Source organism: Aquarana catesbeiana, linkage group LG08 (assembly GCF_042186555.1).
Source record: "Aquarana catesbeiana isolate 2022-GZ linkage group LG08, ASM4218655v1, whole genome shotgun sequence".
Classification (NCBI taxonomy): Eukaryota; Metazoa; Chordata; class Amphibia; order Anura; family Ranidae; genus Aquarana; species Aquarana catesbeiana.
In genome coordinates this window covers 280,266,010-280,282,225 of record NC_133331.1, presented here as the reverse complement: position 1 = coordinate 280,282,225, position 16,216 = coordinate 280,266,010, and the positions used below count along the sequence as shown (strand labels likewise).

General features: G+C 44.1%; 2 protein-coding genes across 4 annotated transcripts in view; one reads left to right on the top strand and one right to left on the bottom strand.

Moving 5' to 3' along the window:
• Window positions 1-16,216, top strand: part of LOC141106754 (uncharacterized) — a 227,636-nt gene that overhangs the window by 176,094 nt on the left and 35,326 nt on the right. The gene's annotated exons all lie outside the window — the stretch shown is intronic.
• Window positions 3,220-15,369, bottom strand: LOC141104516 (uncharacterized). 3 transcript variants are annotated; one of them, XM_073594100.1, is made up of 8 exons: window positions 15,282-15,357; window positions 14,871-14,943; window positions 14,628-14,780; window positions 12,869-13,021; window positions 12,659-12,782; window positions 12,036-12,133; window positions 9,974-10,094; window positions 3,220-8,013 (listed from the first exon to the last, which is right to left on the bottom strand). In XM_073594100.1, exons 3-8 carry the CDS (start codon window positions 14,703-14,705, stop codon window positions 6,965-6,967), a joined length of 1,623 nt encoding a protein of 540 aa, XP_073450201.1. In that variant the 5' UTR covers window positions 14,706-14,780; window positions 14,871-14,943; window positions 15,282-15,357; the 3' UTR covers window positions 3,220-6,964. The 3 variants fall into 3 exon arrangements, with proteins under 3 accessions (XP_073450201.1, XP_073450202.1, XP_073450200.1); XM_073594101.1 differs by lacking the exon at window positions 14,871-14,943 and having other exon boundaries at window positions 15,282-15,369; XM_073594099.1 differs by having other exon boundaries at window positions 14,871-15,368.

The following is a 16,216-nucleotide window of genomic DNA, read 5'->3' as shown; positions in this document are numbered from 1 at the left end:
ATATATATATAGGCATGCTGTTTGAACAGGAACACATACACTGTTGCAAAATCTGGTCAAGATGTACATAGAAACCAATCAGCTTCCAGGATTTTTTTTTGTCAAAGCTTAACTGAACAAGCTAAAGTTAGAAGCTGATTGGCTACCATGCACAGCTGCACCAGATTTTGCACTCTCCAGTTTTAGTATATCGACCCCGCTGTATAGTTGCGTTTTTTTCAAATTTGCCTGCAAAAGTGGAAATAAGCTGTAAAGACAGAAAACTCAGAGACTGAAAATAATATGAGAATATATAAACATTACAGAAACATTATAGAAAATATAGGCAATTTGATCATTTTTAACACATTTATTCATGTTTATCACATGACTAAAAGGTAAGCCAAACAGTACACAAACACAACCTCCTCCTAGAAAAGGTCCAATGGTTGTTCTACATACAGAATACATTATATACAGTCTATGTGAATTGATAAAGCTTGGCTACTAGCCTGTAGCACATACAATACAGGTAATATACTAATATAGAATAGTTTCTAACACTGTCCACTTGCAGCATAAAGGTCACACAATCTAATAGATTGGGACATTGCCCATAGAAAGAAATAAGTTCACCCAATCGCAACAGCTACAGTTCAAGACTTCAGAGTATAATATGACCATTCCAAATAATACTAGTATAGTATTACTGTGTGCTCAGAATGGGGCAGCACAGTGACTGAGTGCTGAACATTCCTGCCATGCATCAATTGGGTTCCAGAGTCAAATCCCACCAAGCCATCCATATGAACTTGTCAAGTTGGCATGATTTGCTCCCATAAACCAAAAACATGCTGGGAGATTCGCTGGCTTGTGACCAAAACTGTAGAATGCATACATATGTGGGGACTGTGCAATAAACATTAGATTGTAAGCTCTTTTGGGGTTGTAACCAAAGTCAATGGTTCAATTCTCTCCATGGAGCACATTAAAAGAAAACCTTCAGAAAGGACTGAAGCCTAAGTGCAGCCAAATTAACCCCTTGGCGCCGGCTCCTGCCTGCCATTTAAGGGCTTTATAATGCCAGAAGGCAGCATGGGGCTTATGGCCAAGTGACCGCTGTGATTGGCTGTCACGGCGGTCACGTGATCATTAACCGCTGAGAGCGCACAGTGCGTGCTCTTGGGCACAGCTGTATTGGCGCTATTGCATGCAAATACGTGGCCACTCGGCACAATGGCCCGGCCGCCAAGAGATCGCATATTTCTGTGCGCTCGGCACCAACAGGTTAAAAAACACAAAAATCAGCGCAATGAGCACACAGTACCTTACAATCAGTAGGATGTGTCCCTTGTGCTGAAGCCTGTTTGGTTAAATGGAACCCTCCTCTGTCCATGCCACCGCACACCAGCTCTGGGTAGAACTGAGGGGCTGTCATGGGCTCTCATCAAGAGTGCCCAACTATGCTTGCCCTTTCTCCCCAGCTGCTCCATTCAAGCCTTTACCATAGCTTCTATGAATGAAACATGATCAATGAATGGAGGACGGGCGGATGATTTATAGGTCCACCTCCTCCATTCATAGATCCTGTTTCATTCATAGAGGCTGTAGTACAGCTTCTATGATTGGTGGAGCTGGGCAGAAAGAGTAAGCATAGCCAGGCACTCCTGATGAGAGTCTGTGACAGTCCTTTAGTTCTGGTAGAGAGTGACTTGATGTCCCGGGAGCCACACATCAAGTCAAGACCTGCTGTATGATAGTGAATGGCAGTCTTAGCCTGGACCCCTGCCAGGCCACGCCCCCAACACATTTCAACCCACCCACTGAAGCCCCTTAGTTCTGTTAACCCCTGCTGCACCGGAACATTACAGTGGTGAGGCGGAGGGGGAAGGCATGAACATAAGAGGATTTCACCAAACAGAAGAGGAATCGACACAAGGGACATATCCTGCTGACTATAAGTTATGCAAGATTACAGCGACAAGGCGCGGGAGGGTGGGGGGTCATGAACGGAGGAGGATTTCACCAAGCATAAGAGGTATCAGCACAAGACACATCCTACTGACAATAAGTTACAGTGACAAAGTGGGATTGGGGTGGGGGGGGGGTGCGTTTCATTAAACTGAAGAGGCATCAGCACAAGGGACACATTCTACTGACTAGAAGTTATGTCCATTGTGCTGAAGATTACAGCAACAAGGTGGGGGTGGGGGGCATGAACAGAGAAGGATTTCAACATAAGAGGCATCAGCACAAGGACATCCTACTGACTGTAAGTTACGTCCCTTACACTTATAGGGCGTACACACGGTCGGACTTTGTTCGGACATTCCGACAACAAAATCCTAGGATTTTTTCCGACGGATGTTGGCTCAAACTTGTCTTGCATACACACGGTCACACAAAGTTGTCGGAAAGTCCGATCGTTCTGAACGCGGTGACGTACGTCGGGACTTTAAACGGGGCAGTGGCCAATAGCTTTCATCTCTTTATTTATTCTGTGCATGCGTGGCACTTTGTCCGTCGGATTTGTGTACACATGATCGGAATTTCCGACAACGGATTTTGCTGTCGGAAAATTTTATCTCCTGCTCTCCAACTTTGTGTGTCGGAAAATTCGATGGAAAATGTCCGATGGAGCCCACACACGGTCGGAATTTCCGACAACACGCTCCGATCGGACATTTTCCATCGGAAAATCCGACCGTGTGTACGGGGCATTAGGCTTTAAAAGAATTTCCCCACATTGTAGGGAAAATATCAGTGGCCAGTGGCCAGGTTTTCTGTAATTTTTACCCTCATTTTATTCATGGCCATTTTTTTCTAGCACCAATATTAACATTTGCTTACTAATAGCACCAAAACTTTATTCAACTAGTCACAACCACCCAAGGTATCGCAGGAAGAAACAAAAAAAAGGACAATTATATGTAGTCCAACAACTGTCCCTAACTTAAGAGAAGTAGCACTCATTTTGTTGTAGTCCACAACATGAGGGAAGGAGGTCCAATAACATGTTGGACTTCAAGATAATAAAAATTCAAAAGGTGAAGAATGTGTTGGGATTGAGACTGCTAAATCATGTTTGGGAGGGGAAAGCTGATTTGGAAAACTCTCCCAAATGTTGACACATACTGGAATTTTAGTAGGAACCATTTGGGATTGAGAGATTTTAAGGCTGAAGACATTCCTTTGGGATAGACCATGTTGTTTCTTCCTTACTCCAGAGTCTGAAGCTGGATAATCACATGATCCACATTTGAGAAACTTGAGAGTGAAATATGTGCGATAGGTACCAGAAGAGTTAGACCCCTGCACTTTTCGTCCGCAAGCGGGGAGATTTTTACCCCCCCCAAAAAAAAGGTAAAAAGTCCAGTTTTGCAGCACTTTTAAAGTGCTTTTCAGGCGCTTTGGAAGTGCTGCCCATTCAGTACAATGGGCAGGGGCGGGTTGGGAGCGATAAATACAGAGCTCCCAACCCGCCCCAAAGATGCTGCTTGCAGGACTTTTCCTAACGTCCCGCAAGCCGCACCACCCCAGTGTGAAAGCACTCACTGCACTGAATGGGAGGCAGTTTTCATGTGCTATGTCTAGCAATAAAACGCCTGAAAACTGCCTCAGTGTGAAAGGGGTCCTAGAGTTCAAGTCTGCAACTACTCCTTTCCTGAAGCTTAGCAATACTTTTTGGGAACTAAGATGGCATTTGCCTGTTTTGGAGTTGGACCATTGTGTCCTGACTACTGGTTTGTGGATCTATTTTATATGTACAGTTGGCCAAGGGACATAAAGGAATTATTTGTATGGCTCCAAACATTATTCTACGGTTTTTGGTCCTTATGGTTTGGATATGTTATTCTTTATTCTTTGCTTAATGCTAGTTTAGTGGGCTGCTTCTTGGGTTCTTCCAAGTTCACTTCACCAAAACCCGCATATTTCTTGCAACCAGTGTATTATTTGGGAACAGAAACACTTCCCTTTAACATCTAATACTGAAGCCACGGATGTGCCCGTCTCCCAAAACAGTTACATTTAAGGCATGCCTCTGGCGATAACTGTCAAGGTTGTCAGTGTTGGTTTAGCTCTCAACCTACCTTTTGGACCTGCAATCGGCTGGTGTCATAGCTCATCTAATGTGCAGCACCATGGTAACTGTAGATCTAACAGAAGCTAAGATTGCAGTTTGCTTTGGTGTAACGCATAGGAGGGCTTATTTTCACTTTAAGGTTTGCAATCAAGAAAATCTCTTTTTTTGAGTACTGCCTGCCAAATCCTTCACTGAGATGCTGGAGGTGGAGGGTGTTGAAGGACACAGAAAGAAGTTGAAAACAATGAAAAAAAAAAACAACATAATGGGAATTTTTATACTGCATTTTCTGACAGAAGTGCTAGCTTTTTTTTCTGCCCCTAGTGTGCATAGACCCGAAATGTCATTTAGGATTTTGAGTGGCTATGCATGGTTGTTTAGAGGACCTCAGTTTCTCTGGGTTCTTTGAAGGCAAGCGACTGTTCACTTTGCAAAGGATTTTTCCCCAGAGCTTAGTAAATGTCATAGACATGCGCACGGGGTGCGCCTGGTGTGCCTGGGCACATCCTAATCAACCTGTGCAGTGCAGATTTACCCTGCTGTCCAGGCCCCCTCTTCTCCTCTACCACTGGCTGCTATGGGGGATCGTTCAGGATGTCATTTACCAGTCCCTTCCTTTTCTGAATAAACACAGTGAGTGATCGGTACTGATTACTCACTGTGTTTACTATGTTTCAGTTTGTAAGTGAACAGGATGTCGCTCACCAATGAGCACTTCCCATTCATTTTACAGTCTAGATCAGCTGAGGGTGCAGAGAAAGGGACTGGAGAATCTCTGTCCTCAGTCTCTTTCTCGGTCTCAAAAGTGAGACATCAGGGGTCTGTTTAGACCCCTGACATTTCACCAAAGCCCTCCAATGGGGCTCCAAAGTTTTTTTTTTAAAAATAATAAAAAATGGCAATTGTAAACAATAATAAAAATGTAAAAAATAAACTACTGACAGTCTACTGCCTTACTGACACCATCCACTGCTCCTCTGACACCGTCCATTAGGGATGCGCCGATACAGAGTATTTTCACTGAAACAGATACTTTGTGGTACGGTTTGCGTCCATACAAAATGAATGGCCGAAAATTACACTGCAAAGAATCGCATGTGATTTGAATAGGAATGCAGTGCGATTCCTGTCCGAATCACATGCGATTTGCCCCACCGCTCCTGTGTGTGTGAACCCAGTATAGAAAGGGAAGCGCTATCTAGCGTAGCAATGGGCAATTTATTATAAATGTTATAACAACTCACATTAAAGCACCTCCAGCGGCCATATTTTTCTGTCATCATAATGTGAGTTGTTATAACATTTATTGCTGCACCAGATGATGCTTCCTTTTCTATACTGGCTTCACACACACACAGGAGCGGCAGGGGAAATCGCATGCAATTTGCACAAGAATAGCACCGCATTCCTGTTAAAAATCGCACGCGATTCTTTGCAGTGCAATTTAAGCCCATTCATTTTGTATGGACAGAAATAACACCGCAAAGGTATTGGTACTCGGTATTGGCGAGTACTTGACTGAAAGTATCGGTACCCATAATCGCCGGGTGCACACCTTAATAGAATAGGCTGCACACGCCTATGGTGAATTTGGTCAAGCTCTGCTGACTTCCACCTTCACCAAACTTCACCACTTTAACTAAGCTCTAGTTTTCACTAAACTCATACAGGAGGTCCCCGAGTTACGAACCTCCAACTTGCGAACGCCTCCTACTTACGAACGGGAGGCGGCGTGACGTTCTGCGCATGCGCGGCCACTTTTCAACGGCGGGCACATCGGAAAACAGCGGAAAACATCGGAAAACGACGTCTGCGCATGCGCGGCTACTTGACAGAACATCAGAAAACATCGGGATACTATGCCTCTGCTGCCCTGCGCATGCGCTTCCAACTTACGAACAAATCTGACTTAAGAAACAGGCAGTCCCTAACCCGTTCGTAACTTAGGGACTGCCTGCACTTCCTGATAACAAAAAAACGTATTGGTGCAACCCTACCGTCCACGTTTTAATACATTTATAAAATGTTTGTTTACATGTATTTATAAGAATGTATCTGTCTGTGTGTGTGTGTATGTGTATATATATATATATATATATATATATATATATATATAAAAGCTTTGGGGTGCACACCCTAATAGAATAGGCTGCGCACGGCTATGAATTTGGCCAAGCTCTGCTGACTTCCACCTTCTAAAATAGGCTGCACACGCCTATGGTAAATTTGGTCAAGCTATGCTGACTTCCACCTTCACCAAACTTCACCACTTTCACTAAGCTCTGGGGTAAATTCCCTTGTAGAGTAAACAACCAATTTGCCTTTAGTAACTCAACTCATTTGGGCCTTCCAGTCTGCTCGAGGTGCCATGGATGCTAATGACACAGTCCTAGCCCCAAAAGGGCACTAGAACATCCAGGGCGGAAAATTTGCACAATTTTGTGGTTGTAAACCCTCCCTAGTGACTTTTATCTATAGGTAAGTCTATAATAAGGCTTACCTATAGGTAGTGGAAATATCTCCTAAACATGCGCCGTTTAGGAGATATTTCACTGGTAGTGCACCGATGATGTAATCGTCGCATGCGCTGTGAAGAAGCGGACCTCCGTGCCGTTTCTTCCCCCAGCGTGTGCCGTTACTGACGGCTCCCACGCGCATGCATGGGAGTGACATACTAGCCCATTGTGCTTTTAATTTGCAGGCTTTGCAGGGAGCAAAAGTGGAAGTAAACCCATCAGGTTTGACTTAGAACCTTACGTTTCTAAAGACCACTGTAAGACATTGCATAGGTTTGGTATGGGATCTTCTGCTTGAGTGGATAGGTTGTTCTACAGGAGGGCAATAATTTAAGAAAAAGGCATGAAAACAAGAAGGCATCAATCTCAGTGTGCATACCCATTCTTAGCTGTCAAATTCTGATGTAGGAGCCTTTTGAACCTTGTGGATATTGAGATGTGACACCAGGGTAGACTTATAGGAGAACCGTTTCCCGCATTCAGAACAGGAATACGGCTGAGCACCTGTGTGGACTCGTTCATGTCTAATCAAATCTGATTTATCGCTAAAGCATTTCCCGCATTCGGAACATAAATATGGGCGATCACCAGTATGGACCTTCTCATGTCTACACAGATTCGACTTGTTTTTAAAACCCTTCCCACACACCGAACACGAATATGGACTCTCACCAGTGTGAGTTCGCTGGTGTATGATGAGTCGGGCTTTCAATGAAAAACATTTCCCGCACTCCGTACACAAATAGGGCATTAATCCCGTGTGAATTCTCTGGTGGGTGATAAGCTGCTCCTTCTGAGAAAAACTCTTATTGCATTCAGAGCATAAATATGGTCTCTCCCCTGTGTGGGTTCTCAGATGCCTCTCAAAATCTGATTTCTGGGAAAAACATTTCCCGCATTCAGAACAGGCAAAGGGTTTGTCGCCTGTGTGGGTTTTTTGATGTCTCAGGAGAAGAAATATTTCAGAGAAACTCTTGCCGCACTCTGAACAGGGAAAGGGTTTTTCGGCCAAGTGAGTTTTCTGGTGCTTGAGGAGGAAGGCCCTCCAAGGGAAACATTTCCCACACTCGGAACAGGCGAATGGCTTCTCTCCTTTGTGAATTTTTTCATGCGTGATGAGAGAAGATTTCCAGGAAAAACATTTTCCACATTCAGGACAGGAATATGGCTTCTCTGATGAGTGACTCTCCTGGTGCAAAACAGCTTGTCCTTTCTGGGTATGATGTGCACCATACTCCAAACATGAGAAGTTGTCAACCTTTCCATGATGGGTGATGGGAGGTGAGTGCTCAGTAAAACCTCCCTCAAATGTAGAGGAATCATTTGATGGATTTGCAGTGGAAGGTGCTGGATGGACATTTGGGGCTACTGGGTTTTTTCCTGAAGAGATGTTTACAGTACATTGTTCCTTGTCATAACCTTTGTATTGTCCATCTACAGAAATAAGAATCAGAGAGAAAACACGAGTCACAAAACAAATTTTTTAAGTCTCTTAATTAAAAAGTTGCTGCAGGTGGAATATGTGAGAGAAATGCATCCCACAATCTGTCATTTCAGCTTGAACACTTATAGAAAATGTACAGCTTTATATGGGAAGGCACAAGTATGCTCTCTTTGCAAAATACAACTTAAACCCCCATGTTGTCATTTTGTATTAAACTTTTACATTTTTAATCAAGTTGCACACCCTACACTCTGTACACAGCCCATTCCTGAACTTGACACTCTGTATGTAGCATACCCCTAAACCCTGCATTCGGTACACAGCGCACCCCTGAACTCTGCACCCTGTACATAGCGCACCCCTAAACCCTGCATTCTGTAAATAGCGCAGCCCCGAACCCTGCATTCTGTATATAACACACTCCTGAAACCTGCACTCTGTAAGTAGTGCACCCCCAAACCCTTCACTCTCTACACAGTCCACCCCTGAACTCTGCACTCTGTGCATAGCGCACCCCTAAACCCTGCATTCTGTAGATAGCGCACCCCTAAACCCTACATTCTGTACATAGCAAGAGAGAGCAGCACCAATCTAAGTGCAGTATAGGGTTAAAACAGTCACGCTTTAATATAAGGTGCACTCACAGGATAGCGGGATAAAAACAGCATCAAGATCATCCACATCTCGTGGTTCCATCCAGGTGGAGAGCTGGGGTCTGTGGCGTCTCACATTGCCGGCAACGCCGGTGGCGTCCGGAGCCCCGGGGCAGTGGATGGAGAAAAGAGCCAAGTGTGACCAGAAGGACGGAGAGCCAGAGGTGGGCGTGGTCGTATAGGCACACGTTCGGAGCATGCGTGCTCCTTCTTCTGAAGAAAAAGCATGCATGCTCTGAACGCGCGCCACTACGACCACCCCCAATGCTGGCTCTCTGTCCCTCTGGTGACGCTTGGCCCTCTCCTCCGCCCACTGCCCCGGAGCTCCGGACGCCACCGGCGCTGCTGACAACATGAGACGCCCCAAACCCCAGCTCTCCAACTGGATGGAACTGCGAGACGTGGATGATCTTAGGGCTGTTTTTATCCTGCCATCCTGTAAGTGCACCTTATATTAAAGCATGACTGTTTTACCCTATACTGCACTTGGATTGGCGCTGCTCTCCCTTGCTTTCATATCCACAGAGCCCCTTCTTACTCTGAAAAGCTGGCTGCCTATCTGCATTTTCATTAACTACATCTGTCAGCAAGGACTCTCCCTCTCTGACTTAATACCATGTACACATATGATATGTAATACACACAACTGTGTGTTATTGACCCACTTCTTATCCTTTGTGCCATATACCAGCAGCTAATCTACATAGTGCTCAACATATCCACATACATTCTGTACATAACGCAGCCCTGAACCTTGCATTCAGTATATAATGCACTCCTAAACTCTGCACTCTGAACATAGCATAATCCTGAACTCTGCACTCTGAACATAGCATAATCCTGAACTCTGCACTCTGAACATAGCATAATCCTTGAACTCTGCAATCTGAACATAGCATAATCCTGAACTCTGCACTCTGAACATAACATAATCCTGAACTCTGCACTCTGAACATAGCACAATCCTGAACTCTGCACTCTGAACAGAACATACTCCTGAACTTTGCACTCTGTACGTAGCATAATCCTGAAGTTTGTACTCTGAACATAATACACTCTTGAACTCTGCACTCTGTACGTAACGCACTCCTGAACCCTGCACTTTGTATGTAGCACACCCCAGATACAACTGGCCCTTTAAGGGCAACCATACTGCTGATGTGGCCCACAATGAAATTGAGTTTGACACACCTACACCTGGTCTACTGAAAGAGGAGGGGGGAGAAGAAATGATTGTTATAGTGATTGAACAAGGAGAATCTGGGACTTCTCTCTGGATTTAGTGTTTATTACTCACCTGTGCTGATTTCTGGAGGTATTTCCTCCTCCTTACATGGCTCATTACCCATCACATAGGGATCTTCTTCTTCCTCTTTAACTTCTGTTTTATAATCGATATGGTTTACCTTCAGTGTAACCTACACAAGAATAAAACTGAATTCCTTAGCTAGAGTTCCATTAAGTAAAGTAAAGGCAGAATAAATGCAATATTGCCATAATAATGATTGCATGGTAAGAACTGAAAATATAGAAAAAACGCACATTTGTACCAGATATGCTGAGGAACTCATGTCATAACAAGTTTTAGGCTGGGTCCACACTATCACCGCATACGGCTCACAGCAGGGGTCCAGTGCTTTCTTGTTCACTGTTTCAGGTCCGATTTCAGCCCAAATTTTGGGCTGAATTTGGACCTGAATGGACCAAAAGACGCACAGGGCTCCTGTGCAAATTCGCACTGGAGCCGCAGCGGAGATATGTGAACCGGCTCCATAGAGAGCCGGTCAAAATCTCCTGCTATTGCGGATTGGATGCAGGTTCCCGGGATCCAATTTGCATAGGTGTTAACCCAGCCTTAGTCTTGCACTGAACATTTTAGTTTCGTTCCACCTTGGTCTAATGGGTATAAAGTGAACAATAAAACATATCTAGCACCCTGATGATTAGGCAGGGCTGCTATCAAATTTACTGTAGTTGCCAGGCGATAGTTGCCTTGGCCAGTTGTTAGGAGATCAATTGATTTCCCCCTAACTCTGTAATTGCTGCAGTTCTCTCTTCTGTCACAAGGTGGCATTATAGCTGGTGACATTGGATAAGAGAAGGGCATAGCAAGGACAGATTATGAATGAATGGGGTGTCTCAGCCAATGGGCAGGGATTTTCTTTGGTCCCTTGGCCTGCTGGGATCGCCTATTTATTTGGGTAGAGTCAGGTGATCGGGGTTCTGTGCCACCTGGATGGCTGTCTGGGTGGACGTGTGTTCTGCTACCCTGGGCTGCTAGGCCAGAAGCCTGAGACCTATCCTGGGGACATCTGGCTGCTAGGCTGTCTGAGGGCCTATCCAGAAGCAGGAGAAGCAGTGCAGGGTTGGGACTGCAGGCTTGTAGTCCAACCAGAAGTAGCGGTTCCGCCGGCTGGGGAACTAGCTGTAGTCGGAGGTAGAGGGGAAGCTGTCACCACTAAGGGACCATCCACCTTGTTACCGGAGACTACTGTGAGTAAGCTGAGGCCAGTACCAGAGCAGATTTCTCACCAGGAGGGGACTGTGAAGAAGTGGGAAAACTTCAGCAAGTGCCAAGTCAGGGACCCAGCGGGAGTGAAGCTTGAAGAGTATCTGTGAGTGCCAAGCCAGGGACCCAGCAGGGAAGTGGGGGTGATGCTTGAGGAAGATACTGACTACTAAAAGTGGAAGAGCTCAACAGATTCAGTGGCTAGTGGATGCGAAGTCTAGTGAAAGACTGGGAGTTTGTTGAGTAAAGATCCATAGTGAGTGACTGTGGAGTAAAGAGAACTGTTTGTGTTGCCGATAGTTGAGTACAACTATCGTAACTGCTACAAGATTGTTGCCATAGGAGACAGCGGTCATACCTATACAGAAGTGGTGTCCAGCTGGAGGCCGTCACCTGTATAGCTGTCTGCCTATAGAAGTCTTGGAGTCTGCCAATTAACATTGCATCTACCTAGGGTGTCCTGGCCCTAACCCCCTCTCCCACAGTTCTATTCAAGAGACAATAAATCTCTTTGCATTCAAAAAGTGTCTGGCACCCAACATTTAATCCTGCATTACACCCACCATGCCTTGTAACTCACTCTACACAGGAGGATGTCGGCTATCTCTAACTCTTGAGGTCACCATTAGGCCTCAGGGGACCCAGGACTTTGCTACACATAGCACTTAAGAGAAGCTCTACTCCAAATGTGTTGCAGTAAAAATTAAGCAAAGCACAAAGGTGACAGCACCTACATTTTGTTCCCTAAGCCAATGGGGTAGGGTTACGCTTTACAGTTGCTGTAATGGAGTGGTAGTGTTTTATGGGTTAGTATAAAAAGGTGGTTTTAAATGTTTTGGTTTCCATTTACCTGATCAGCTGGTGGTATCTTGTTATGTTCCTGCATGGAATCCCAGGAATACAGAGGACGGGGACATCTCTCTGGGGGATTTCTGTTACTGGATCCATCTGTAGGAAACACACACACTGACCGAATAAATTTAGGGGCATTAACTCAGCATCCTGCGCCATGATAATGGCACAGAAAACTGGCATGCACCACATTAACTAAGTTGATAGACCTTTTTCTGGTTTATCTGTACCAGTTTGTATTTCAGAGTGAAATACAAACTGCCACAATGTCTGCTCCTAGTTAACAAAAGGAAATGCGGTTGTTTTCAATACAGAAAACTGCCGCAGATCCCAGCCAAGTTGAATTTGGCCTATATTATGTGAACTGTCTGCAGAAAGATCACACCCCTCTCTCTGATGGTGCAGTGATTACACAGACAGGTTATAGAACAAAGAGCAGATCATTCCTGATAAACAAAAGGGCTTCTAAAGGCCTTTGGAAGTGTGGCGCGGGCTTTATTTCTGTGCCGCTTTGTTATTTCCACCCATTAGTTCTAAGTCTTTATATCAGAGGATGTGTGTATCTAAGGGGATCCTCAATACTCTTCTCTCCTTTTACAAGAAATGAAAGTCTCCTCTTACCCGGTGATGTGAGGGGTGACCAGTTTGCCATCATGACGTCCTTGTAGAGATCCTTGTGTTCTTCTAAATACTTCCCTTCTTCCATGTAGTAAGAGACAGTGACATCCTGACACCTTATAGGAACCTGACACACACAATGATACCGTCACCATCCAGACACATCCCTTGTCTGTTACTGGATAATGTCCTAGAATTCCCGACACCACTCACCTCTCCTGTCAGCAGCTCAATGATCTCACTGGTGACTTCTTCAATCTTCTGTATCTTTCTCAGGGAGTGAGTTGGAGGTTCTATATCAGGGCTTTGGGTCTTCATCATGTTGGAAGCCACAAAACCATCCGATAACTTGAAAGCTATATAATTCTATATTAAAAGGCAAAACACCGGAGTATGTGACCATCCCAGCTAGATCAAACGTTTTCACTTTATTAAAATATTTTTTTATTATAGTACATTTTATCTGTGCAATTATGTCTGTGTTTTATTAACAGAGATAAGAGTAACGCCATTTGACCTCCCAGAATCCTCCTTACCTCTTCGGTCAGGTCTATGTTTTATTAATAGAGATAAGAGTAATTTCAAGTGACCTCCCATAGTTCTCCTCACCTCTCTGGTCAGGTCTGTGTTTTATTAGTAGAGATAAGAGTGATGTCATGTGACCTCCCAGAATCCTCCTCACCTCTCCGGTCAGGTCTGTGTTTTATTAGTAGAGATAAGAGTGATGTCATGTGACCTCCCAGAATCCTCCTCACCTCTCCGGTCTGTGTTTTATTAATAGAGATAAGAGTGATGTCATGTGACCTCCCAGAATCCTCCTCACCTCTCCAGCCAGGTCTGGGTTTTATTAATAGAGATAAGTGATGTCATGTGACCTCCCAGAATCCTCCTCACCTCTCCTGCCAGGTCTGTGTTTTATTAATAGAGATAAGGGAGATGTCATGTGACCTCCCAGAATGCCCCTCACCTCTCCGGCCAGGTCTGTTTTATTATTAAAGATAAGAGTGATGTCATGTGATCTCCCAGAATCCTCCTCACCTCTCCGGTCAGGTCTGGGTTTTATTAATAGAGATAAAAGTGATGTCATGTGACCTCCCAGAATCCTCCTCACCTCTCCGGTCTGTGTTTTATTAATAGAGATAAGAGTGATGTCATGTGACCTCCCAGAATCCTCCTCACCTCTCCAGCCAGGTCTGGGTTTTATTAATAGAGATAAGTGATGTCATGTGACCTCCCAGAATCCTCCTCACCTCTCCGGCCAGGTCTTTTTTTTTTTTTTTTTTAATAAAGATAAGAGTGATGTCATGTGCACCTCCCAGAATCCTCCTCACCTCTCCAGCCAGGTCTTTTTTTTTAATAGAGAGTGATGTCATGTCACCTCCCAGAATCCTCCTCACCTCTCCGGTCAGGTCTGTGTTTTATTAATAGAGATAAGAGTGATGTCATGTGACCTCCCAGAATCCTCCTCACCTCTCCGGTCTGTGTTTTATTAATAGAGATAAGAGTGATGTCATGTGACCTCCCAGAATCCTCCTCACCTCTCCAGCCAGGTCTGGGTTTTATTAATAGAGATAAGTGATGTCATGTGACCTCGCAGAATCCTCCTCACCTCTCCGGCCAGGTCTTTTTTTTTTTTTTTTTTAATAGAGATAAGAGTGATGTCATGTGCACCTCCCAGAATCCTCCTCACCTCTCCAGCCAGGTCTTTTTTTTTAATAGAGAGTGATGTCATGTCACCTCCCAGAATCCTCCTCACCTCTCCGGTCAGGTCTGTGTTTTATTAATAGAGATAAGAGTGATGTCATGTGACCTCCCAGAATCCTCCTCACCTCTCCAGTCAGGTCTGTGTTTTATTAATAGTGATTAGAGTGATGTCATGTGACCTCCCTGAATCCTCCTCACCTCTCTGGTCAGGTCTGTTTATTATTAGAGATAAGAGTGATGTCATGTGACCTATCAGAATCTTTCTCACCTCTCCGGTCAGCAGGTAGATGATATCCATTGTGAGGTTTAGTATCCTCTCTGTAGTGTGACTCCGCTTCTTCTCCATCCTTGGTCAGGTGATCAGTTTAGTGACGTTTCCTCAGAAATATTTTTTTTGTCCTTGTTTTGGCTGTCTGAGGACCTGAAAAATAGTATAATATATATATATATATATATATATATATATATATATTATATATATATATATATATATATATATACACACACACACCTGTACTGAGAGAGGCGGGACCAATGGGTAGACTGTTCCACTTTTTTTTTTCTTAAGGATGTCGCCTTCTGTTCTATTAATGAAGGAAAGCAGAATCACCTTTTACCCCACTACTATCCCCCGCTCTGTTTGATAAAGGTGAGTGCCCATTGTGACAGCAAAGAAAATACATAAAAATAGAGGGAAAACCAAAGCCTTGATTAAAAGAATTCCAAATGGAAAAATATCTGTGTAATGAACAATAAGATACTTCCCAGGAATTTCTCAAAACAGAGCCCATTTTTAATAGCTAAATAAATAAATTAAAGAAAAAACAATCCCAAATATGTATTTTTCTAAGATACATGACCTGATATCATATGATCCCCCATCCAGTCCATACAGAGTGCTGGGACCCCCTTCTCTCATTACCTCCTCCTCACTGGGCTCACACTGTCCAGCCCCACAGAATTTCCCCTAAACTACAACAGGGCTACAACAAAATGGCCACCTCATAATGAAGGGCAGCTTGTCTAGTCTAAAAAAAATTATTTCCTATGCCATAATTATAACTAACGATACATAAAGAATACACAGTCATATATATTTCCATTTTATTTATTTTTTTCTGCAGTAAAATTCTTAAATCAATACAAATCTCTGCTACAAGAAAATGGCTGCTGCAGTGCTAGACATATTTGTCTGAAGTTTTTTACCTCTAGTGTTCACTCTGGTGAACAGTTGGGAAGGAGAATCCTTGTTACTAGGCAACGGCAGAAAGTTCAGGCGTTTCGTCAGATTTAGTGAGCCGTCAGATTTTGTAACGGAAGTGACGTTCTTTCGCCGCCATTATGCTACACCCCGCACTCGTCCATAAGGATACACTAAGAAGGGGAAAGCGGACATCTTGTTACACCCACCAGTTTTGCATTTTACACTTATTTGTAACAGTAAATTGAGTTTATATAGTGAAGTACAGTACTTAGAACTCCACTGCTTTTAAAATTCAACATCTAAACAGTCAGACGGAGTTCTAAGTACTGTATTTCACTATATAAACTCACTTTACTGTTAAAAATAAGTGTAAAATGCAAAACTTCGGTGGGTGTAACAAGATGTCCGCTTTCCACTTCTCAGTGTATCCTTACTATGTACCAGTGCTGGGTTTAGCAAGATGGCGGCGACGGACCGTCACTTCCGTTACAAAATCTGACGGGTCGCCTAATCTGACGAAACAACGGGTCGCCAAATGATGAAACACCAGCATGAAGACAGAGCTACCACCTAGAGGGAGACTGTTGACTATGTGAAAGGAGGAAGTTTCCTCAGTGCAAGGAAGGCTGCGTCCATTTTGCTGTAGACCAAAT